The sequence below is a fragment of the Kryptolebias marmoratus genome, linkage group LG13 (assembly GCF_001649575.2).
Source record: "Kryptolebias marmoratus isolate JLee-2015 linkage group LG13, ASM164957v2, whole genome shotgun sequence".
In the NCBI taxonomy this organism is placed as follows: domain Eukaryota; kingdom Metazoa; phylum Chordata; class Actinopteri; order Cyprinodontiformes; family Rivulidae; genus Kryptolebias; species Kryptolebias marmoratus.
In genome coordinates this window covers 16,334,764-16,358,237 of record NC_051442.1, presented here as the reverse complement: position 1 = coordinate 16,358,237, position 23,474 = coordinate 16,334,764, and the positions used below count along the sequence as shown (strand labels likewise).

The 23,474-nt window shown below is 40.7% G+C and overlaps 1 protein-coding gene and 1 long non-coding RNA gene across 3 annotated transcripts in view; one reads left to right on the top strand and one right to left on the bottom strand.

Moving 5' to 3' along the window:
* The first annotated feature begins 7,769 nt into the window (after window positions 1–7,769).
* Window positions 7,770–23,474, top strand: part of LOC112450399 — a 29,016-nt gene continuing 13,311 nt past the window's right edge. Inside the window, exons 1-2 of the long non-coding RNA XR_003039003.2 lie at window positions 7,770–7,919; window positions 11,766–11,871. This is a non-coding gene — a long non-coding RNA (uncharacterized LOC112450399). The remainder of the gene's footprint in view (window positions 7,920–11,765; window positions 11,872–23,474) is intronic.
* Window positions 12,975–22,050, bottom strand: nufip2 (nuclear FMR1 interacting protein 2). Of its 2 annotated transcripts, none has more exons than XM_017412694.3 (4): window positions 21,716–22,050; window positions 18,512–20,158; window positions 17,868–17,900; window positions 12,975–16,981 (listed from the first exon to the last, which is right to left on the bottom strand). In XM_017412694.3, the coding sequence occupies exons 1-4, from the start codon at window positions 21,861–21,863 to the stop codon at window positions 16,929–16,931; spliced, it is 1,881 nt and encodes a 626-aa protein (XP_017268183.1). In that variant the 5' UTR covers window positions 21,864–22,050; the 3' UTR covers window positions 12,975–16,928. The 2 variants fall into 2 exon arrangements, with proteins under 2 accessions (XP_017268183.1, XP_037834836.1); XM_037978908.1 differs by lacking the exon at window positions 21,716–22,050 and adding an exon at window positions 20,697–20,778.

Below are 23,474 nucleotides of genomic sequence, written 5' to 3'. Positions count from 1 at the left end.
TTGCAGGCACCTCCATAAGCTTCACCCTGAAGAGGAGGAGGAGGAGTAGGAAGGATACCTGGCTGCCATGCATATTCATGTGGTGCCTCAGGACCCCCANCCTGCGAGGACACCTCAGGGCCCCTCACCATCTATTAACGATAATTAAGAGTTAGTCTGAAATGCTGGCATGTTTAATTGCCAATTACAGGTGGGTTCGCTATAGGTGAAGATGACACCCATTTATGTAAAATATCAGTCTAAATAATCCAGCTGTGTTTATACCTGAAAAGGGGGGGGGGTGGAATGAAAGGTCGATCCACACACAAGCCTGGCATTGTAGGAATTCAAGAGCAATAATAACGTTCAGTGGATGTGCACTTAATTTCATGTGCATCACTAAATTATCTCCTCGCACAGCCATGTAATGGTTGCTCCTCTTTTGAAGCGGAAAATTTTTCTGACAGAGCTGTGTAATAGAGTCAATAGTTGATGAGAAGACTGTTGTGGATGGGGAGATGAGGCACTCAGGTGGCTGCTTCCTGCCAGACTCCGGGCCTAATGTAGCCTTTGGCATGGAAATTGACGTGACATTGATGGGCACTCTCCTGCCAGCAGAGAGCCGTGCGCCTGCACAGCCTTCCAATTCACTAATAATTGCTGATTAAAAACTAGTTAAGAGCCCATGAAAACTCAAATGTGCATTAACCAAATGACCTTCTGGGAATAGCAAATAGTCTGCAGGCCGACGACGCAGATGGAGTCGTATGTGTGAATCCGCTCCCCCGGTTGTTTGGGGAACAAACAGGAGGTTTGCTTTTCTTTCCATGAAGGGGTTTTATTGTGGTTTAAATCACTTTAGGGCTTACATCACCTCCTCATACTTTAAATGGGGAGCAAAAATCATCAGTCTTATAGAAACGATCCTCAATGAGGCTTTTTATTGGTAAAACTGTAAAAATAAATAAATAAATAACATCGAAACCCCCATATCACCCCAGAGTTCATGCCAGAGTTTTAAACTAATGGAGTTGCAGCCATTTTTATTTAATTTGCAATATCTCACATGAGCTACATGAGTGTATGAGTTTTATTCATTTTCTGTTGCCTTGTCAATTAGCTGTGGCAGCCATCTTGAATTGGGTTGAATCCAAAAGTTAATCAGTTGTAGATGAACATCCAGTGATCAATTCCTGAATGTTTCATTGAAATTTGTCTAGTGGTTTATAAGATATTTTGCTAACAGACGCACAGATTTGACTCCAAGATTTTAAGCAAAGACGTTGCACAATGTGTTGTGCTTAAAGTATGTGCCGAGGAGGATTCTCAGCTACTACCACACCAAATTTTAGCCCAGTGAACAGGAAATTGACCGAGTTATAGCAATTTTTGTGTTTTCTAAAATTGCTTTGTTGTGGCAGCCATCTTAAATTAAGTTGACTCCAAAAGTTCATCAGTCAGACATGTGTACCTAATGATTACTTCCTGAGAGTTTAAATAAGATCTGTCCTGTGATTTATGAGCTGTTTTGCTAATGGTACAAACAAACAAACACACAATAAAAACATTATTGCACAGCGGGGTAATTAATAAAAGAAATCTCCTCTGTAATGCTTTTTAAAATTTAAGGGGCATCACTCATTTTTTTTGAAATACTAAAACAAAAACTGCAGATTGAATGAATTAGCTGCAGATGACTAGAATAATTAAACCAAGATTTCATATAACCAATATCAACACATTGGTTAAATGACTTTGTGGAGTATAATTTGTAATGCAATTATTTTCTTTTCCAAACTCTGAGGGATGATGAGATATCTGTAATCTCATTACTTTGATATGATTCATTATTCTCTAATATAAATGATGCTAATTATGATTTAATGTGAGGTCAAGGATCAGCAAATTGTCATTCTGCGCCGTTCAGACGGCATCTGTGACACCTCATTAACACGCATGCATTGTTTTTCTATTTTTAATCAACACAGGTGAGTTTAAATAGGAAACTTTAAAAATAAACCGAAAAATACAAACATTTTTATGTTGATCAGCTGGTACTTTCTTGGATAAGGACTCAGTTTCTTAAAGGGATTACGTTTTTTGTCTGTTTTTCAAAGATATTATAGTTTTATTGATCGGTGGGCTGCATGAAAAGCAGAAGAGGCCATGAGCCGACTGACTCAGAAAATCCACATATTGTCCCTCTTTTTTTCCCCCCTCTTGTTATGCTCCAGATGAAGCACCGCATGGTAACAAAAGCCATCGCTTTTGGCCGATACCACAGAGGATGCAGCTGTCTGTTCATTGTTCATCATTATTGTCTTCATGGATCCGATGATGCTCCACAATCAATAGTTGCCTCGGAGCGAACCAGTGAGCAACAGACTGTGGAGGCAGGTTAGATCGACAATTATCACTGGAGGACGGAGCAGAAATACAAAGTTAAATGGTCGGGGAGAGGAGAAAAAGTACTGGTGCTGATGGGATCATTGTCAGTGGATTACCACTGATTACTGGGCTGAGTGTGGCGTTTCACTTTCACAAAAAAATACACCTCTGTGTGAGATTTCAAAACCTTTCCTCCTGTGTGGTGGCATTCCACAAACAACAAGGTAAAATGTATAGGTGTAAAAAAAATCACGCTCTACAGCTGATAAATTTAGTTTTTTTTACTGTATACTGACAATATTTAAACACATTCTGATTCTTTCATCAAAATGAAATTTTTTTTATTATTTCTTCATTATTATTATTATTATTATTATTATTAAGGCTGCCATTCATTGGAGCACTCTTGTTACTATTCTGTCATTATTCTTCCATCAGAGTTTTCAATTTGCTGCTCTTCTTTCAACTTTGGAAAAGTACTTCAAAACATACAGCCTCATCGAGAACGGTGCTCTATCACTTTTGGTAGCAGTACATCATACAGCCTAAAGAAAAGTTGCAATAAAAATCCAACATGACAGTGGGTTTGGGGGGGGAAATGAGTGCAAAACCTTAACCCTCTTTGGAGTAAAAAAACTTTAGGATTTTTTGCTAATTTTACCACAATATGTTCAATTTAGAGTGTAAAGATGTCCCATTCTAACTTTGAAGCTGTTTAAACTCCTGTTCCCCACAGACTTTACATTTCTTATACAACTTACAAACCAAAATTTAAACATTTTTATCTTCTTTCACACAGAGCGTCTCTCACTGCTGCAGTTTTCTCTCTAATCTCCACAGACTGCAGAGTGTGCACCCAAACTCTCATTGACTCCCATTGTGTCTGAGCTCAGAGTTTTCTCTTCCAAACTGGAAGGAAAGGTTGTTTTTCTTTTTTTTTTGAACATGTCACATCTCCTCTGTAAAACCATGCAGTTACAGAAATGTCCACGTGTGTGACATCCAGATGCTTTCGCCACTTTTACTTCAGGAATTGTTTCAGTATGACTCACAGTTTTCACACTGTGACTGTTTGTTTGAGGCTTCATTTTCACTCTGCATATCTGCCTGTTTCATTAAGGGAAGACCAGGGCGTGAGAGACACAGGATTGTGGTTACCATGGTGACCCTAATGAGCCACTGGCAGCAGTGGTTTTATTTAACCTTCGGACACAGATCATACATTAAAATGTATTTCGAACGCCTTAAATCTGAGGTTTCCAAACTTTTCAGCTTTTGATCCATAAAACAAAAGTTGCAGAAGACTCAGGACTGTTGCTGGTTAAGGTAAACAAATATTATTAAACAGCCATTTTACAGTGTTTTGTCTACTGTGTTTTTATCTATTTGTAACAGTTGTAGCTAATATATCTGATTGGGGAAAGAAAATGTGATTTCTGCAGATTTTTTCAAGACCCCAAACTTGGTGTTTCATGACCCACAGTAGGATCCCGACCCCAGCTTTAGGACACAGTGTCTTATTTTCTTACAAAAGTATAAGTCCTAAAAAGCTATTAGACTTTAAAGAAGAGAGTTGATGTACAATATGTTGAGACTTTGGGCAGCAGCTGCATTGACACCCTTTGAAATTCCTTCAGAAAGTTTCCATTTTATCACAGCATGCAAAGGTTATGCCTCTGTGACGTGACATGAACTTTAAAGTTATAAAAAAAACAGTTTGGGTTTTTTTTTCTCTGTGATGATTGAAGAGATGACTTTTCGTTTTGATTGACTCGTTCTGAAGCTCTGCAGCTCATTTTCTGCACTCAGACAAATAAATTAAGACAAGCTTAACAGCCACTGAACTATATTTGTAGGAGTGAAATCAGAGAAATGTCCTCAAAATGTCTGATGACCTGAACAATCAACCATACCACAGTGCAGAGGAATCCAGCCGTGATACGGTATCACCAATAAAACAGCCATATTGTTGCTGTACTTGAAGGAATTTCGGCCCCCTTTTTGTTGCAAGAGAGGACAACAAAAACCTCTGAAAATCTGTTTTGCTGCCTCTAAGTTTGCTGCAAAGACTAATGAGTGTTGGAACCCAGCGTGCATGACAGCAGCAGAAGCCTGTCTCATTGCTAACGCTGCCACGCAGAGGTCTATAATCAGATAAGGTGATTTTTGTGAAATCTCAAGCCATTTGTCTCAGGATCTGCACAGGCGGGGTCAGGCTCCAAGCACGATTTATTTCTCATCAGGAGAATGGAGCTGCAGCACGTAGATGCAACAAATGTGCAATGCATGTGTTTAAATTAAGGAAACCATAATAATAACTATCCCTGAATGGAGTTTTAGAGCAAAAATACATAAAGATTTGATGCAGTTACACCCTGAGAGATAAATGAAGTCATGCTGATACATTGTAAAGTCAATCTGAGTTGTTGTTTCTTCTTCTGTATGTTTTTCTTCATTTGTGAGTGTGTGTGTGTCCGCCTGTGTGTTCAGGCAGCACACACACCCTTATCAATCTCTGCACAATAACAGAAAACAATTTGCTAATGTTTGGAAAATAGCTTTCCCATCCCCTGCTCCGGCACTGAGAGATGTATGCACAATTTCATAAACACAATCAGCGCGCTGAATGGCGGCACTGATATTCTGACAAAAAAAAAAAAAAAATCTCATTATTGTTCCTGAGCTATGGAAAAGCAGTCAATGGCCCATATCACACTGGATGCCCCCCCACCCACCCACACACACACACACACACACACACCCTCAGCCCTCCCTGCCAGCAGCCCACGAGCTCACAGAGCTGAATCCCACAATATGAGGCAGCGTGTTGATACAAAATAAAAGTTGATCAAAAAGGAAAAGCCTCAGCAGGAAAACTCTGGTGCTCTGATGTTTAGATTGTGTGGCTCCACCTCGTCTGCCTGTTAGCAAAATATTTCCCCAACCACAGGACCAGAAGTTCAGATGCACACCGCTGCAGTGATTGTCTGAAACATTTCAGGGAGCCGTCAGAAGGAGTGCACGTGTCAAACACAAGTTCGAATGAGTCAGTATCTGCCGTGTAACCATCTGTGCCACAAAAAGCACGTCTTTGTTGCTGTGAAAGAAGCCGAGGAACGTGAGTTCATATAAAAGTCAGATTCTTCCTCTGTGAGCAACACCTTTACTGCACACCTGGTACTTTACACAATGTGCTGCTCTGTCCTGTTGCACCCAGATCATTTTAACACCTCCACCTCACTGCACCCAAACGCCCTCAGTGAGCACGCTCGGTGAGGTGAGGCTTGAACGTCAGGACTACGGCCCGTGGCGTACATCGGATCAGTTGCAAACCTTTGGCGGCCACTTGGAGCCGATGTTTGCTGATTTAAGGTTTCCGCTGACCACCGCAGACAATTGAGTGTCAGGTTCTGTTCACTCGGCTCTGACGGGCTCACCACAGAGAGGAGAGATTCAGCCGGATGCTGGGTGCTGGTTTCTGTCCCTGTCAGGAAGAACCAGGACTCCTCTGAGTGTGTGAGGGTTCTGGACAGAAACGGGGATCAGTGGGTGAATTCCTGAACTGTGCTGCTGAGAAATGACATCAAGTTTGTCCTGTTGGTGCTACATAGATACGTTGAAAAAGCTGAACTAGATTTTAAATGAAACAAGCATTCCATGAAGGAGTTCATGTCGCCCGCTGCTGTGCATGCTAAAGCTTTAAACTAAGCTTTTCAGTGATCTGCTGGCGCTCAGAGTATGTGTTTGGGATGACTGTCAGCTAACTGCTTGTTTGAGAACTAAAAAAGGACATTGTGAAAGGAACTTTTTTTGTAGTTTTGGGAAACATTTAAAGCAATGCCATTTAGGAGGAATTTGTGATTGGAAAAAAAAAAATATGTGTCTATCTGAAGATGAACACCTGGTCAACATGAGCAGAACAATGGAGATCAGGCTAAACTGAACATGAATGTATTTTTAAAAGACCAAGGAGGTTTTTCTTCAGCATTTATGCTTTTTGCTGTTTAAAAAAACAGTGTTTTCTGTCTTTGTCACTTTTTTTTTTTTGCTGAAAGAGACACACTGTGCTCATCCTTTTTTGCAGCAGTCCTAAAGTCAGGAGGAATCTGGCTCCCCCCCTTCTGAAGCACCTCAGACAAAGTGTTGATTCAAAGATCAAACCTTTTACTGACCTTCCTGCACTGGACAATCACTCCGAGCGCTAAGCATCAAGCCCCAGGTGGCCTTCATGAAGTACACAGCAATCAAGGTGAAATTGAGGGGGTGGTGGTAAACACCGGTTCAGCTGTACCCGCAGAGTGGAAAATGTGTGCACATGTGTGTTTGTGGTGAGAAAGAGAGGGAAAAAAAGGCATCCCACCGTGTCAACAGCTTCCAGGGTCATCACAGCTCTCAAACATGTTCTAAATTGAACTCTCAGCACCAGTAAACAACAATACTTAACTGTTTGCCGCAAAGAGACCAGGAAGGTTTTTAAAAATGATTATCACGAGTCGAGACGTGTAATCAGCCCTAAAACAGTATTTAAAACAAAAGGCCTAACACGTCTTGAAGGAATGCTTATCGTCTGTTTCCTTTTAGTCTAAAGATCATCTTATGTTGAGAAATGACAGCTGTGGCCGTTTTGGTCAAACCTTGAAAATAACATTCTGCACAATTTTATGTGCTTTTGCAAGATCCCACACTCAGAGTCTCATACTTGGCAAGGTATTTTCCACTAGAGTTCAGAGTACGGAGGATTCTTTAAGGCAGTGGTTCCCAAAGTGTGGGGGGGGCGCGGGAAGCAGTATGGGTGAATGAAAAAAAAAACAGTGCCTGACTAAGCATAATGAACAGGTTTTTGACCCCATTTTGCACAGAGGCTTTTTTTAAATGTATTGGTGATAGCAAAGTTGAATATTGTTACAAATAAAAAAAAGAAATATGTTTGAAATAACACTGACAGCAAAGAATACTCTTCTACAATAAAATAAACAGTTACACAAAAGTGTTTCACTATAAAGATGGATTGTAGTTTGTTTTTTTGCAACCTGAAGTGTGAAATAAACTTCAGTGGAGTTTGAAAACAAAATATGTGTTTATGTCTGTTTGAACGATGTGTGTGCCCAGTTGATNGGGGGGGGTAAAATTAACCACTGCTTTAAGGAGACACAGGTAAGAGTGTCGGTGTAGGTTTCACAAGAAAATGCACAGAGGTTAGACTAGAGGTGGGCAATCCTGGTCCTGGAGGGCCACCATCCTGCATGTTTTACTTGTTTCTCTGCTCCAACACACCTGATTTGAATCAATGGGTGATTAACAGAACATGAAGAGGTCATTAAACCACTGAATCAGGTGTGTTGGAGCAAGAAAATTAGTAAAACATGCAGGATAGTGGCATAGTGGCACTCGAGGATCTAGGATTGCCCACCCCCTGGGTTAGAGATAAGTATGAGCACAAAACTGGTCACCATGCAACATTCAGCTCAACTTTAAGGATGGTGCGTCTCAATCAGCTGTCATGAGCAACAGCTGGCGGAACCGGCACAGCTCAGGAACCGACCTCCTGCAAGGTAATAGTTATTGTGGAGAAAACAGCAGAAAACACCCAAAATCCTGACTCTCAGACAGAACCAGATCAAATTGTAGCTCAGAATCTGTAAAGCTGACTGAGTTCTAGCCATTTTTATGTTTTTTAAAGTCTGTTGGCAGCCATCTTGAATCAGGCTGACTCCAAAAGTTAATTAGGTGTAGATGTTACTATATTACTTTATGCATGTTTCATTAACAGCTATCTAGTGGTTCATGAGATATTTTGCTAACAAACACACACGAGCAAAAACATTATTATCTGCCTTGACCTTTTGGGGGAGGGCGATCATGTTTACACCAAACAGTTCTACAGTCAGGCAAACAAAATATCATCTGATTAGATTTATAGATGTTGTGTTGATTCCAAATGTACTGGTCACATTGTAGTTTGTAAGTGACTTATATCGAGTTTCACAAAGAAAAATTTTATTCACATAAAACCTTAAACAATCATCTGTATTTTAAGTGACTTGAAGAGGAGGAAACAAAGAAACTCTATTCTGTGTTTGTTACATTTTTCATCCACAAGGGGGAGTTGTTGGTCTACAGCAGCATTTTCAGCATTTCCTTCCTCCACAGGACTTCCTGAACAGAAAAATGCTGGGAAAAAAAAAAGCAGCTGCTGTCCTGGTTTAACAAAAACAGTGGCTGAAACTCTCCGAGCTAACATGTTTTTAACTGCTTGCTGAAAAACACAAAGACACCAGTCACAGGGAATCCTGAATAGTCAGAGATTATAGATGCATTGAAACCAGAAATGGGAAAAAGATTAACTCTCACACTTTTACCTTTTTTACATTTAATGTTTCCACTCACTGACCTCAATTTGTGCTTTTTACTTACCAAGGCTGGTTCGAGTTCAAATTACTAAATACATGCATGCTTAAATTGGTCATGCTGACATTAATGAGTTTGTTGTATGACGACCTCACCTGAGAACATACCTGAGCAACTGGGCCTTTCAAACCCCAAATTATTATAGCTGCTTTCTTTAGTGTTTTATGCAAGATTTTTTGCTGGGGTTTTAATAATTTGCTTTTTTTTTTTCTTTAGTTGTAGACAACCCAATTCACGTGGCGTTTACAATTTCACATGCGACTCCTTTCTGCATTTCCCAGCCTCTTTCTTCAGTCTGGGACGGATTTAATTGCTGCCTGCCGTTTTAGAAAACCTGACATTTATTTTTCCAACAGTGAGCATGGCGCTGACAGCGGCAGGCCGTTCAGGAAATTGTTTCACGTTGCTCCACAATGCTCCTCTGAGTAGTTCTGTCACCACGTTGTGTATTGTTTGGGGCATTTTAGAAACCCAGCAGCCTTTGGCACGAACAACATGAATGTAAACAGAGATTCATTTTGGGTTGTTATGGGTTACAGATCTAGTAAAACAAAAAGAAACAATGTCTAATGATAATTCATGCTGAAAAGGTTTATTGGTAGTCGGGACACCCTGAAGCTACAGTTAAAACACCAACCTGTTCCAAACACACCCTCTTAGAGTTCACCTAATTATATATAAATTTGCAGCTTAGTTTGAATACACCGAACAGGTTTAAAGTGTATTTTTTCCAATAAGTAAAGGCATATGTCATCTGACTAGCAGACCTGAACTTGTTCAGAAGTGTTTGGTTTACAGTAAGTCGAGGCTGAGCTGTGCAGCTTCTGTTCGTGAAGTCAGAGGCAGATTAAAACCAAATCTTTGTCCATAAGGGGGAGACATTGACCAACAATCAGCACCTCAGGTCACTGATGATGATGATGAGGAGGAAGCAGTTCAGTGCAGGGCAGGAAACGAGCACACAACACAATGTAGTCATCTTTAAACAGAAGGCTGCCTCACTGGGAGATGTATTTCATTCATGTTTGACATTTTGTACTTGAGCTTCTTTATTACCTAGTATTAAGTTTAAACGCTTAATGCTTTAGATTTCAGTGTGCCACAGATGTTCGACCAGCTGACTTTGGAGTGTTTGTTCCAGAAATAAGCACCACCAGCACCTTTATCACTGGGATACACAGTAAAGCTCAACTCATTGCATCTTGTTAGTCTGTTTTCCTCAACAGATTCAGCAGCCTCAGCACACACACACACACACAGACAGGTGTAGTAACACAGACATCGTTTGGTTGAGTGATAATGTAATGATAATTGGCTGTCATGCCAAAACGTAGTGGTTTAATGTTGGCTAATGTAGTGTTCTTTCACACCAGTGTCATTTTTAAGAAGCTGCCTGCCATCTTTCCAGGACTCATTTCTGATTGTGACTTTTGTGTCAGTTTTTTATTATTATTATTCATTTCTTTGACCTTTTTTTTTTTTCATCAGTCTCCTCCTGCCCCCTGTGCTGTTTGCTAACTGTTGTGTTTTTCTGCAGAACATGTTCATATTCTAGAGAGAAATTGTGACACAAAAAAGCTAAACTGTTGGCACAGAAGTTATTTCAGTCGAGTCTTTTCATACTGCCTCCTGATTGACGCGGAAGAGTTTTAATTCGAACCACATCTACTTTGAGTTGGTGGGAACTTTATTTCATAATCATCTCTATGAAGTCGATTTAATATGTTGAAAACGTTCAAACAGCAGCAGCAGCAGGAAAAAAAAACTGGAGAGCAAGTTTCAGCAGAATGTGTGGATGCTCAGCATTCGTCTCCCACCACCCCACCCCGGACCCAACTTCCACAATCACTTGTACAGTCTCACCTTTCACCCCGGTCATCTAGTCCGTCTGTTTCAGGCAGTCGGGTGCGAAGACCACCTGAACAAGGCTGCCGATCCAGTTAGAAGGTGGTTCCAAACCTCCTAGAAGTCGTCCTTCCTGGTTTCCTGGCTGTTTAAAAGACGGGCTGACGGGTGGTGAGGAAACGGGTGGAGCAACTGGTGTCAGGTTGGGAACAATGATTGTGGGTTTTAGGGAGAGCGGAAATAAGCGACACACTGTTCCCATCCTTGGGGAAGAAGTGAGGGACAGCAGATACCTGGGTGTCCACCTGGACAACAGATCTTTTGGAACCACAGCACTGCCAAACTCTCCTGGGACTTGGTCTTGAGTAACAGTTCTTCAGGCGTTCTGACGGTCTTTCAGTTTTTCTTTAGATATTGGCAGCTTTTTTTAAATGAAGAATGCTCTTTTGTTTGTTGAGCTGCTTCATTGTAAACATAAATTATTCAGGTTTAAAAAAGTTTCTAAACTCAAAAAAAAGGGTACACCAGTGTTGTGTCCAAACACTTAGATGACACTTAGACACTTTGTCACCATCAGTCCTCATTATTTATTTGTATGTATATATATATATATATATATATATATATATATATATATATATATATATATATATATTGGTTGTTTGTTGCTGTCCCCTTCTTCAGGGGTTCAGTGAGTAAACTCTCATTAAAATTATGCAACTGTTTTACACCAGATGCCCTCCAGCCACAACCTGGGCTCAAACCTGCTGCTTCAGGATTACAAGACTGCAGCACTGGCCACCAGAATGTGACAAAATGTTGTTTTTTTTTTTTAAGTCTGATACGTCTTTTGTCCTCAGTTTGCTGTGAGCATATGTGAACATGTTATTATCAAATAGAGTACATGCAGTGGGATGGACACTGGCGGTGCAGGTTGTCCTGTTATGGATGCTGTATAAAATTCCAATCACAAACTAATGCTAATCTGTCAACTAGTTTGTTGGTTTTAAAATATTACACACAAATAAACAACAGCGCTGGCTTTTATACCAGATTTACAAAACTCGATAACATCAAAATATTTAAATTCAAGCATGCAGTTAATTAAATCTTTTCTTTTTTCCATCAATTCTTTAACTCTGCAGCACTTCCTCTGGCATCCATCAGGAGGTGCTGCAGCACCCTCTGCACACCTGGGGAGATCGCTGAAACTCCTAGACTGAAGAACGTCTGATGAAAGATCACAAGAAGGTATGGCTGCTTGCAAGCAAAACAAAAAAAGAATATATATATGGTTTCAAACTTTTGCACAGTGCTGTAAAATCACCGTTAGGTGAAAACATCAATCTCCTCATATTGTCTAACGTCTGCAGCCGAGGTAGTGCGCTTAATTTTTCTGTGTTTATGCTGACAATTTAATCTCCCTCAGATTCATTTAGAAACCACAGCATTGTGCAAAAGTCTTGAGTCATCATGAGGTGATGTTTCATTACAAAGTGCTGATGGACAAATATAGTCTATAGTTTATTAGACATACTGCAGTTACTGAGAAGTGATCCGCTTTTAGATCAAGTTATATTTGTGTCTGTGCAGTTATAAGAACTGTAACAGTAGGTTTTTTTTTTTAAAAAAACCCGTTTGACTTGTTCTCAAAATAAAAACACAAAAACATTGTCGAACTTTGATGAAGAATGACATTTAATTAAAACTAAAACAGTGAACACGAGTTGTTTTTGTTTTGTTTGTTGTTTTTTTATTGACTATTACATTGTTCGGAATTTGAGGGTTATCATGCTTTAAAAAATAAAAACATTGTATCGTGACAATTTTTGTTAAAGTCAAAACATAAAAAAAAAAATTAAATAATCAGACTGCTCACTTAAAATGCCGACCTGTAAGACGTTCAGGAGATGCTACTGCCGCATGTTTCCGAGGCAGAGAAGATGGACGAGTGATACGAGTGGGGGGGGGGAGACGAAAAGAGGGGAAAATAAATAAATAAACGCATGAACGAGCTGGCGCGTTACTTGAGATGACAGAAAAACAATTTAAAAAAAAAAAAAAGGTGACTTGCCACGACATGCCTGTATCATCTCTTCTGCTTAAATCCCGTAAAGACGCATCACTTTTGTTTTCTTTGCTCTCCATATTTAGAATCTGAAAACACTTCAGATAAAAACAAAAGCCCCCCCGAAACAAATCGTAGTTGTTGAGAGACACTTAACATTGTGAAAGAGGGACAGTTTTTAAGTTGAGCACAAAAACACCAAATCCAGCATTCCCCCCCCTTTTCCCCCCACCCATTACAGATGACAGAAGTGGATGAAGAAGCAGCACTTTCGGTATTTGTTTTACCCTCTTTTTTTTTTTTTTTTTTTTTTCCTCTCTCTCCACTCACACTGCAGAACCATCTGCTCAGAGTGACATCCAGCTGCTACAGGTGTGTCATCTCTTCAATAAACACTCATCTAAACTGAGCAGGATGTCCAAAAACAAAACGTATATTAAAAAAAAAAACAGCTGGCTATGACATCATCAACACGCATCCGTCTTTTCCCGTTCAGTAGCTGAAGTAGTGTACCTTTGGCCTGCGTGTGAAACCTGTCGCCCTCGACACTGGCACAAATTCAAATATATTAATAGAAACTCTAGATGCAGTGTTTTTAATGCTCATCACAACTATCTGAACAAATGCATTAATATTAATTCTGTATCAAATCTGCTGGAAAAATCAACTTCCAAATATATTAACAATGGTGCTATAAGGGCAAAAAACAAGAGAGGGGTCTAACATCAGCCTCAATCCACTAAAAAATAAAAATATCTAAAATATCTTCATTTTAGTCTACTTGTGCATCTATGGATAAATTAGGTTATATGTCCAAAAATATATATGACACCTTTAAAACGTGTTAAAGAGTCCAGATTAATTAATTGCTACTACAGATGTTAATTTGAGAAAAGGATTGGTACCAGTACAGGCCAGCAGAAACAGCTGTCCGTCCACTTTTAAAGTGATTTTGGCTTTAGGTCACACGATTCTGAAGACGAGCCATAAAGACTAAAAAAGAAAAACAAAACAATGTTTTTTTTGTTTTCGAAAAATGGAAGAAAATCAGGATTAGCTGTTAGAAAACTAAAATAAACGTTACACCAAAGAAAAAAATGGCACGGATATACACTGGAAGCAGATTTTTAAACAATCAAAATTGCTGTAAGTTTTTTTTCCTCCCCTCCAAACGCCACCACTGACCTCTCACAGGCACCTGAACATGAAACGAGGAGGGAAGGGGGGGGGGGACAAGGTTCAAAAATAGAAGAGGAACTTGCATATAATAGGAAGAACTCGCAACACACACACACACACACACACACACACACACAACAAATAACATGTCAGTCACAACCTGGAAGCCTGCGTCAGCATCTCTGAGGTGATTGCACATCCTGATGGGGAAGAGGGGGGATATAAACTCTGCACAAATTAGGTTTTTATCTCACAACAACCTTCTCCCCCTGTCCTGCCTTCCAATCACTGATTACTCATCCACTCTGTTTCAAGAACCTGTTTTTTTTTGGTTTGCAGGCTACAATGCTAAAACAAATCTGAATAAATGCATATTCAGTGAAGCACTGCTGCTGTACACAAGTGCTTTAAAAAGAGAAGCAGGGGGTGGGAGGAAGGGGGGCAAAAAATAAAAAAAGTAATAATTGTAAGACTACAGTCACAATTTGATCACCCTGTCTCCAGCTGGAAAGCCTTTAATACTTCCAGCTCGAACCATTTCCCATTAACCTGATTGTGTCGATTCGTCCGTGGACTCTGTGCAATCTGAAGAACTGTATGCCAGATTAATAACTTCCACAAGCACATAGCAAAATATATATCACTGCCACCTGACCGAATGCTCCTGAATTACACTCAGAACTGTTCTTTATCCAGTCGGCAGCATCTGCACCTCACACCGTGTGCAAAAAGACGACAAACCAAAACGTTTTAAAACACGACCAGACAGAAAACGCACTAAAGAAAGATTTAAAAAAGATTGCTGCACTGACAGCTTTCCCTTTCTGCACTCAGGTACGAGCTGCCAGCTGGGGACACAGTGGTAAGAAGCATACTTTCAGGTTAGCGCACAGAAAGACCTCTAATGCTCAGCAACAACAGAACAAGTAGTGCTTCTCCGTGAAAGCAAGAAAAGACGAATCAGCAGAGATGGCAAAAAGGACAGTTCAAGATGCGTACACGGAAAACATATTGCGCTTTCTCAACAAGAAAAAAAAAATACTGGCAAAAAACTAAAACAATTACAATTTAGGCCAAAGTAAAGATCAACAAGTTTTACCAACAGTAGCTATTTGGTGTTCTAACATCATCAACTCCAATTTAGTATTTCCAATACGGGCAGAAAACATGACAGGGGGCCGTTTGGCAAAAAAGAAAAAAACAAAACAATATTTGATATATGCATGGCTTTAGCGACACTACCTGAGTTACATTTAATAATTCTGTATTTAGCAACTTTTATTATTGTTTAAGTAACAGCCCAGAGCCATTCTTTCGAGTAGTATTTCTAGTTGGTACATATAGACTTCTATAGTATTTAAGATAAAGGTTAATTTGTTTACATAAAGTGCCAGTAATCCACACGATAATCAAATCTAGATTACAAAGAAACCTGGACGGTTCCTCTGTGAGGCGGAACGAACCAATCCACATTTAGAGTTAAAGTGATGTCACAGCGGATCGACCAGTAGGCAGTTTGAAGAATTTGGGCTCACTAGAATCTCTTAATTAGACCCTACAACAAATGCTCTTTTCTCACACACACACACTAACAAAAGAAAAGTTAGGAAACTGTGCAACAAAAGTGAAGATGCACTTTTAAATGTATAGAAAATCAAAAAAGAAACTGAACTGCAGGCTACACAAGCACCTTGGTTGATGGTTTAGTAGCTCAGCATAACACATTTTTTTTTTTTTATGGTGTTATTGCACACTCATCTGCAAAATGTTCTCCACAGTAAAACATCGAACAACCCATCGTCACATTTCAACACACTTAGACAAGCCGGGGACCCGAGATTAATATTGCAATGTGTTAATGAACAGTGAACTCTGACTCATTCATTTACACCAGTAAACAAAAATAAAAACACTATGCCATGAAGCAAAAACGAAGCAAAACAAAAAAAGAGCTGAAAATGTAAGTTTTAAAAAGCAATACTTGAACAGAAATGTGATAATCTGTAGTGATATCCTGAGTGTCGCAGCTGAACGTGGAGCACAAAACGCAGAACATCTCATCAGAGGCAAAGTTTCTGGTTTAACAGTTCGTCCCCCGACTTTTTTCTCTCCCCTCCTCCTAAACTCAGAACTCATCTACAGAAGAAGTGTGTGAACCTGAATTTAAGAACAGTCTCTGATAATCTGACGACCGTCTGTGTGAAATGTATCAAAAGTTTGACGATAAACTTTAACGGAAACCCAAGGGCGCACCGGATCGAACCTAAAAGGGGGCAGAGCTTTCCTTCAAACTCAGCACTACAGAACCGTAGCTCTAAGGGAGGGGGGTGGGGGTCATACAGCAAATCATTTTCACGTTAGTTCAGTTGTAATACATATTAAAAAGAAAAAAATCTGGGCTCTGAGTAAATTCCTCTAAAGGATTTAAGACAACGTTCTCCCTTTCTGGATGGAGCCTCGCTGCCGTTTCAACAGGATTCCAAACGCCTTTATTCCACAACTTAAAAGGCATCCCTCCCCCCACTCCAGAAAGTCATCAGTTTTCTTTCAACATGAATTTAAGCTCGCACACAGTATGTATCATGACTTTAACGTATCTACAGAGAACTCATTTGAATGCATAAAGAAAGAAAATGGCGGCGGCGTCCCCGCAGCCGGACCGGCTGCCATGGTTCAACAGAGATAAAAGGCTTGTGGAGTTGCAGTCCGAGATCCCTTTCCTTTCGTTGAACTCCTGAACGTTATCCCTTTAAAAAGCCATGAGACGAGGACTACCACAGCTAGAAAGTTGCAAAAGTTCATTCATTGTGGTGGAGAGGCACCTAGCAACCTTTTTTAATGTCCATCCAGATAGTGTTCGCTCTTCTGATGCCCTCCAAAAAAACCAAACAAAAATAACAAAACAAACAAACAGAACAAGTCTTATTATACCCGAGGTTCCAGGGGGAAATCATGCTTAGCTGTCAATGTTTTCACAGTTGTCACCTTATCCAACAGGATTTTTGTTTTCTCTCTCGCTCTCCAAGGTAGAAAACTGCAGCACCCAGAAGAAAACTCGACCTCACTGATTAGGTCTGTCCTTGGTCTCATCATAAACCACTACTCTTTTTGGATCTGAAGCAGAGAGGGAGGTTGGGGGGGGAGAGAAGAGGCAAACAGTTACTCATCATCCCAGCACATTTATGACTAGTACCCAACAAACAAGCATCAAAACAGCTATAACTAAGGAATTATAGAAACAAACTTAATTTAAAATAGAAACAAAAAAACATTGAGTGAAAATAAAAGATGAAAATATTTGCGTTTCATTTTATTAAACTTCTAACCACGCTGCCAGCTGGACTGCGAACAGGACCGTTTACCAGCTGTAAATCACACATATTCACTTTAACTAATGACAACGACCATTACCTGCTGTTAAGCAATAAAAGCAAATGGTTCAAATTTATCCACACTCCCCACCTGACCCCGTCTCAAACCTCCCGTATCTACAAACAGCTAGAAGCCCCCCATAAAACTATAACACCGGGTGATTTATATGTTCTCATTTACTGGTGCTGAGCCTCTTAAGGGATACTGAAGGAAATCAAATTAAAAACTGATTTCTTGTGCAAACACCAGAAGCCTGTTGGTTTCTGGTGATCAGGAGAGTATTAGCAAATAGTACTCTCCGTAGCCCAGCCAAATGTCCCTGAAGTCAAACTACTACAGACGATTATGTGTCTAACATCCTGAAAACATAACACATGTCTGATAATCGTCATCCAGAAACTTAAGGTAGATGATGTAAGTTATGTCATCAATGTCAAATTTTCAAATGTAATCTTAAAAAGATGCAAAACTACTGAGAAAGCTTCTCATGGGCAACAAGAATAATTCTCGTGCACACAATAAATAGATGTGGTTTTCTTGCGCGTGCGGAACTGTCTGGTGCAAGTCGGATCATTTCTCGTGCTCACAAGCAACCACGGTCCTCTCCCATGTGTGTCCGTATATTTACCTTGTTTTTGCAAGTTGAAAATGAACTCCATTTCTGTTTGAAGAAAAACAGAAAAAAAGCAGACATTACTTCAGCATCAACACGTGTTCATGAAGACTCAGATAATGCAGCGCTGACACTGAATCTTGTTATAAATAAGCACAGTGAGAAACAGGAGAGGCGACACTATAACCCCGATTGAATCTGTGTACTGTACTTATTTCAATGCTTATAAATGAGCTTTAATTCTTCCTCCGTCACTCCTGTTTTCATCCTGAATGACCTCATTCCCCAAAACTGTGAGGTTTTAATGTAAATAAACAGTAAAATGCATTTGACATAGAAAAAAAGAAGAATTTTAACAAACTAAATGTAATTACTTCTTTTCATCCTCAAAGATTTTTAGCTTCAACAGTACACTGCGGGAGAGCTACAAGGACACACTGACTTCTAAAACATGTAATAAGACTTTTCGTGCACATTTGCAGAGAATATGACCAGATAAACAGATAAATAAGTTGTTACACCTTGGTAAAAGTGGGAAATCATGCAGTTTTTTGTTGTTGTATTAAAACACCATATATTAACAAATACATTGAAACCCTGACAACACACCTCAACACAGAAACATATTTTCTTCATCAGAGCAGGCAGAGAAACGTTACCTTTAGTGTGATAGGCGACAGCAGCTTTAATGTCAAACGACCCCCAGCTACACCTCCTGCCAACGTCTTTAGTGTGGATCTGCTCTTTAGAAGACCCAAACAACACAGTGGTTTGCTGGCCCTGTGCAGGCTTAGCACCATTGTCTTTACTGGCGACCGACCCAGAAGAACCCGCACCTTTAACCTCCACTTTTTTCTTTTCCTGCAACTTGGACTCCTCCTCGCTGGTCACACAAGCAGGAGAACAAGCGTTTGACACTTGGCAGGGGCCACAAGTCCTTTTCTCTGGCTCCTGAGACAAAGGGCCGGGTTCTACAAATGATGGGCTAACGTCAAAAAAGGGCTGGGCAACCTTGTCTCCAACAGTCTGACTCTCGTTTCGAGAAGTCACAGAAGTCTGGTCCTCAGCAGGCACATTTCCTCCTTCTAGCCCCAAGTTGGGCTCGTTGATGAAGGAGAGCCCCCACTGATTCTGGAAGATGTCTCCCAGGGCTTTCTGATTTGTCTGAGCAGCCGGTGGGTCAAGGTGACGAGCGCTGGGGAGCACAGGTTGCATATTTAAAGGGTAGACTAAGAGAGTACACTTTTTAAGCTCATTTGCTTCTCCGTCTACAGGACTTGTTGTAGAGCTACAGTTACTTTCCAAAGAAGATGCTACATTCTCGCCGCTTGGGATAGATGGGGCTGATTGAATACAACTAGCAGCAGGAACGAAGAAGGTACCCGAAGACGGGCAGCCATTTCCATTTCCAGAAACAGGACCATTAGTAAAGCTAGCTGAGGAGATAGTTTTCATAGCAGACATCGGGACTTGTGACAGTCTCACAGGAGGAGGGGTTACCTCTCCTCCGATTTGAGCTACTTTATTGAGGTTCTCTTTTACTTTACTTGCATAACTGATCTTAGGAACAATTTTTGCACTGCTATTGTCCACAGGAAACACAGGAGGGGGCTTAAACAAAGTCCACGAGTCCTCTTTTGAAGGTGAGGAAAGCTTGCCTTTGTGCCTTTCTTCACTTTTCTTACCAAATGTTCCAGCCGTTTTGCCGTCTGAGTTTTTCCTTTGAGATTCACCCACTGAAGCCTCTGACATGACAGTCCGTTTGGCTGCTGACTGAGCTTCGACTTTGTGGGTGGATCTGCCTTTCTCAGTCGTCTCGAGATTCAAAGCCCCCAGCTCGTGCGTAGTGTTGCGGGGCTGCATGTCTCTCTCTTTTTCTCTCGTCACGTTATCAGTGTTCTTGGCATTGTTACATCTGGCCTTGCGTTTCTTCGGAGTAGTATATCCACCTTCAGAGCCGCTGCCGTCATTGTCCTTACTCGAATAGCCATTTATAATGAGGCCACAATTCACAACGCCATTCTGAAGCACAGCAGAGTCTCTCTTATCCAAAGGCTGGATCTCATGACTTAAATCCAGAGCCTTTTCCTTGTCGTTTTTAAAGTCCATATTCTTCTTATGGCTCGACAGTTTGCTGCTCGCTTTCGGAACAGAAGTATAGAACTTCTGCGTCCCCTTTTGCTTCACATTTGCATTATTTATGTGTCTGTTGCCACTGCTGTTCGTAGGATGTGACATAACAACAGCATCAAACAGATGTGGATTCTTTTCTCCTTCCTCGTCACCAATGTTTACCTTCCTGTTGCCTGGAAAACGGAAAGAAAAAAATCAGCAAAATGACAAACAGAAGCAGTCATAGAAAATGCATACAAAAGCCTAATTTTTCCATCCCACACCTACTCACAGAAACTTATAAACAAGTTTAATATTAACCCATTTGTTGGGCTTGTAGTTGCTTTGACAGTGTTGCTTAAGATGATTCAAGAAGAGCCAAATGCTACTTACTTTGTGGCATTAGTACAACTTATATCATCTATAACATACCACATATGGCTGTCAATCACAAACTAATATCTGATCTGACAAATATCTGTTAATAAAAAGGTGCAATGCAAAACCAAGAGTCACATTAGAGGAGATTTCCAGTGAACCACCATGACTAGGCCTTCAGATGCATTGAAGTGCTGTGTCAACGTGGGGCTCCCCACTCCTCGGTGCTTCTCCCACTATAATGATTGTTAGCACAACACATCTTACGTCCTGTGCAGCCATGCCTCTCGGACGCAGACAGCTTCTTACTTTGTTGGGAAAGGGAAATATTAAAGCGAATGTCAGCTAACGTACGATCTCCGCTTGTAGTGTCTAATCAGCTGCGTGGCTTCTCGTTGACCGGACAACCCGGGCCTGTCAGTCGGCTAACGGTTAGCTAATGTCAACTAACCACTACTCGATAGCAAAACATCTCGGTACCAGTCGCTGGTTGAGTGGTTTCCGCCTAGAACTCGACAATGACATGCCAAAGCGTCAGAGTATCCCACTTGTCCACAGTTTTCCCAACTAGCCGGCTAAGGGTAGCATTAGCTCGCAGAGATATTCTGACATGGCCGACAGGAAATGGCAGCACAGAACATTCCAGCGGAGCCGGCTCGGTTTCCTAAACTGGACACGGACGTGCTGGAATTAAACCGATATAACGCAGGACTACTGGGAATGATGAGCCATGCACTTATATTAGCGAGCGGCCCGGGGAGGGTGTAGCTTTTAGGAATATTTAGCTACATGAGTAAAAAGAAAACTAGGCGGCGGAATCGGTGTTGTGCTGAAAAAAGGCACCCCGGTCGTCAAAAGCCCCCCTTATCAGGGGAGAGCGCGTTTCAAGGCACTTGTTTACACGAACACACCGAGTGAAAGCCTAAAAAGACGAACTGACTCGGGCCTTCTCGGTGCCTTTAAGAACAGAATTATTTCATTGCAACATTTTATTTTAGTTTTTTTTTACAGGGGGGCTTTTTTCCGGCTCAACACCGGCGCACAAGGTCAATCCGCTATCTGTCAAACCACCAGCAGCGACAACGGTCACGCAACGTCAGCAGCTCGCGGGCATAATGTGCGGTTTTCTTGCGTGACGCGCGAGCGACCATCTCTGGACTCAACCGGCTTCTCGGACGTTTCTCGAACGGTTCGGAGCGGCAGCTTAAAAAAAAAAAAAAAAAAAAAATAATTGTTTTAACTTCTTCTGCAGGAAAAAATTGTAAAAAAAAAAAAAAAAGCTAGCTGGCGGGCTAAGCTCCCAATCACGTTAGTTAGCAAGAAATGCTAGTCGGCTCGCTGACATTAGCCGACAGTTCTCCGGCTGGCCTGACCTGTTTTCTTCGTCTGCGTTTCCTGAAGCTGGCACTGGAAGTGGCTCTGATCATGTTTCAGACAAGCCGTGCGCTGAGCGGAGCTCCTGTCCTCTCCGTGGTGGTGGTAGTGTCTGTCTTGTGCCCGATCTTTGGGCTGTTCCTCCATTGAAGTGAAGAATGTCGGACCTGTTCAGCCTCTCTCTCTCTGTGTGTGTGTGTGTGTGTGTGAGTTATTAGCTCACGGTCCAATCACTACCAGAGTCAAACGGAAGCTATTTGAAGCCGCTGTAAACGTCAGCAGAAAAATGGCTAAAAATGGCACTGTTTTGGGTGAGCTCCGAGTTGCTTGGATATTATTATTTTTTTTTTTTTTTATTTTATCCCCCAGGATGTTTAAGTGCACGCAGATGTGTGGGGTTTGGAATAACGAGGAAGTGATTTTTTTTTCAATCTTTTTTGGAGTGGGAAATAACGGGGTGGGGTTCGTGGAAGAGCCAAAAATCATATGACCTGAGGCGCTGCCACGTCTCCAAGCGAGTGGACAGATTTTGACTGAGGGTCACAGAAAGACCCAGCCCCACTCCTAAAATGGGCAGTCATTTGTAAGCTTTTCTTTGTGTTTTACAGAACCTGAATGTATTATATTAGACAGGAAAAAGAAGCGCGCAGAAATGCACTCCCTTTGCACATTTGAACCACTTGCATTAAACGATTGCGCACTAGTGCAGGGAAGAATAAGAATGCCTATATTTTACTGAACGATTGAAGCTGCAAGAAGCAAGTAAAAATAGCAGTCAAAGATAAACAGTTTCAAGCTTGTAAATAAAGCTATTTTTTCTGGGTCATTGTCACACATGAACTCCAAATGTGACCGAATAATTCAGTTACGTTATTAAATTAAAAACGGCGCCATATTTAACACCAAATATGAAAGTTTTCGTAATGTATATACTGTACTTTTTATATGTAGTTGTACACATGGCGCCCTCTAGTGGCTACACGTGCAAAGTGACCGGCAACAACCATTTATTATAGATTCTGTAAAAACCTCATCCATGACCCTGGCTACAGGGCGATCATGTGTCTGCCCGAGTGTGTGTTCGTGTTAGCAAAATATCTCACTAACCACCGGGCTGATTTTAATGAAACTGTCAGGAAGCAATCACTGGATGCACATCTACAACTGATAACCAGTGCAAGATGGCCGCCACAGGCAAGCGACATTAACAAGCACTAATAATAAATGGCTGCAACTTTGTCATTTTTATAACTACTGAGCTAATGTTTGGTGTGGTAGTAGCGAGAGTGATTCCCAACACGTATGCTGAGCACTACAAATTACAGGATGTCTTTGCTTAAAAATTTGTTAGCTTTTAGAGTTAACACTGTCCTCTATCAAAATTTTTCTTAAACCACTGGATGGATTTTAATAAAACTCCCAGAAAAAAAAAAACATGATATGGACATCTATGACTGATTACCTTTTGGAGTCAACTTAATTCAAGATGGCCACTACAGCTAATTGACCTTATCCAACAGTAAAATTGGTACAACCTAGGTAATTTTACAGCTATAAATTGATGTAGTAGTTATCCTCAACATATGCTCTCATCGCTAACAGATCTTATGAGGTCTCGCAAAATTGTATGAGATGGCACTAATGTAATATTTACTAGGTTTGACCCAAATCACTAAAACTATATAAATATATCTAAGATCTTATACGACTTTAAATATATACATATATTGTTATTTCTCATCATAAGATGACTTTAGT

Bases quoted from the DNA above. Each gene is read 5' to 3' on its own strand.
- nufip2 (XM_017412694.3), bottom strand. From the start codon at position 21,863: ATGGAGGAACAGCCCAAAGATCGGGCACAAGACAGACACTACCACCAC. The intron at 20,159-21,715 runs GTCAGGCCAGCC...TCCGTTTTCCAG, and splicing joins AACGCAGACGAAGAAAACAG to GCAACAGGAAGGTAAACATT. The intron at 16,982-17,867 runs GTAAATATACGG...TCTCTGCTTCAG, and splicing joins TTTCAACTTGCAAAAACAAG to ATCCAAAAAGAGTAGTGGTT.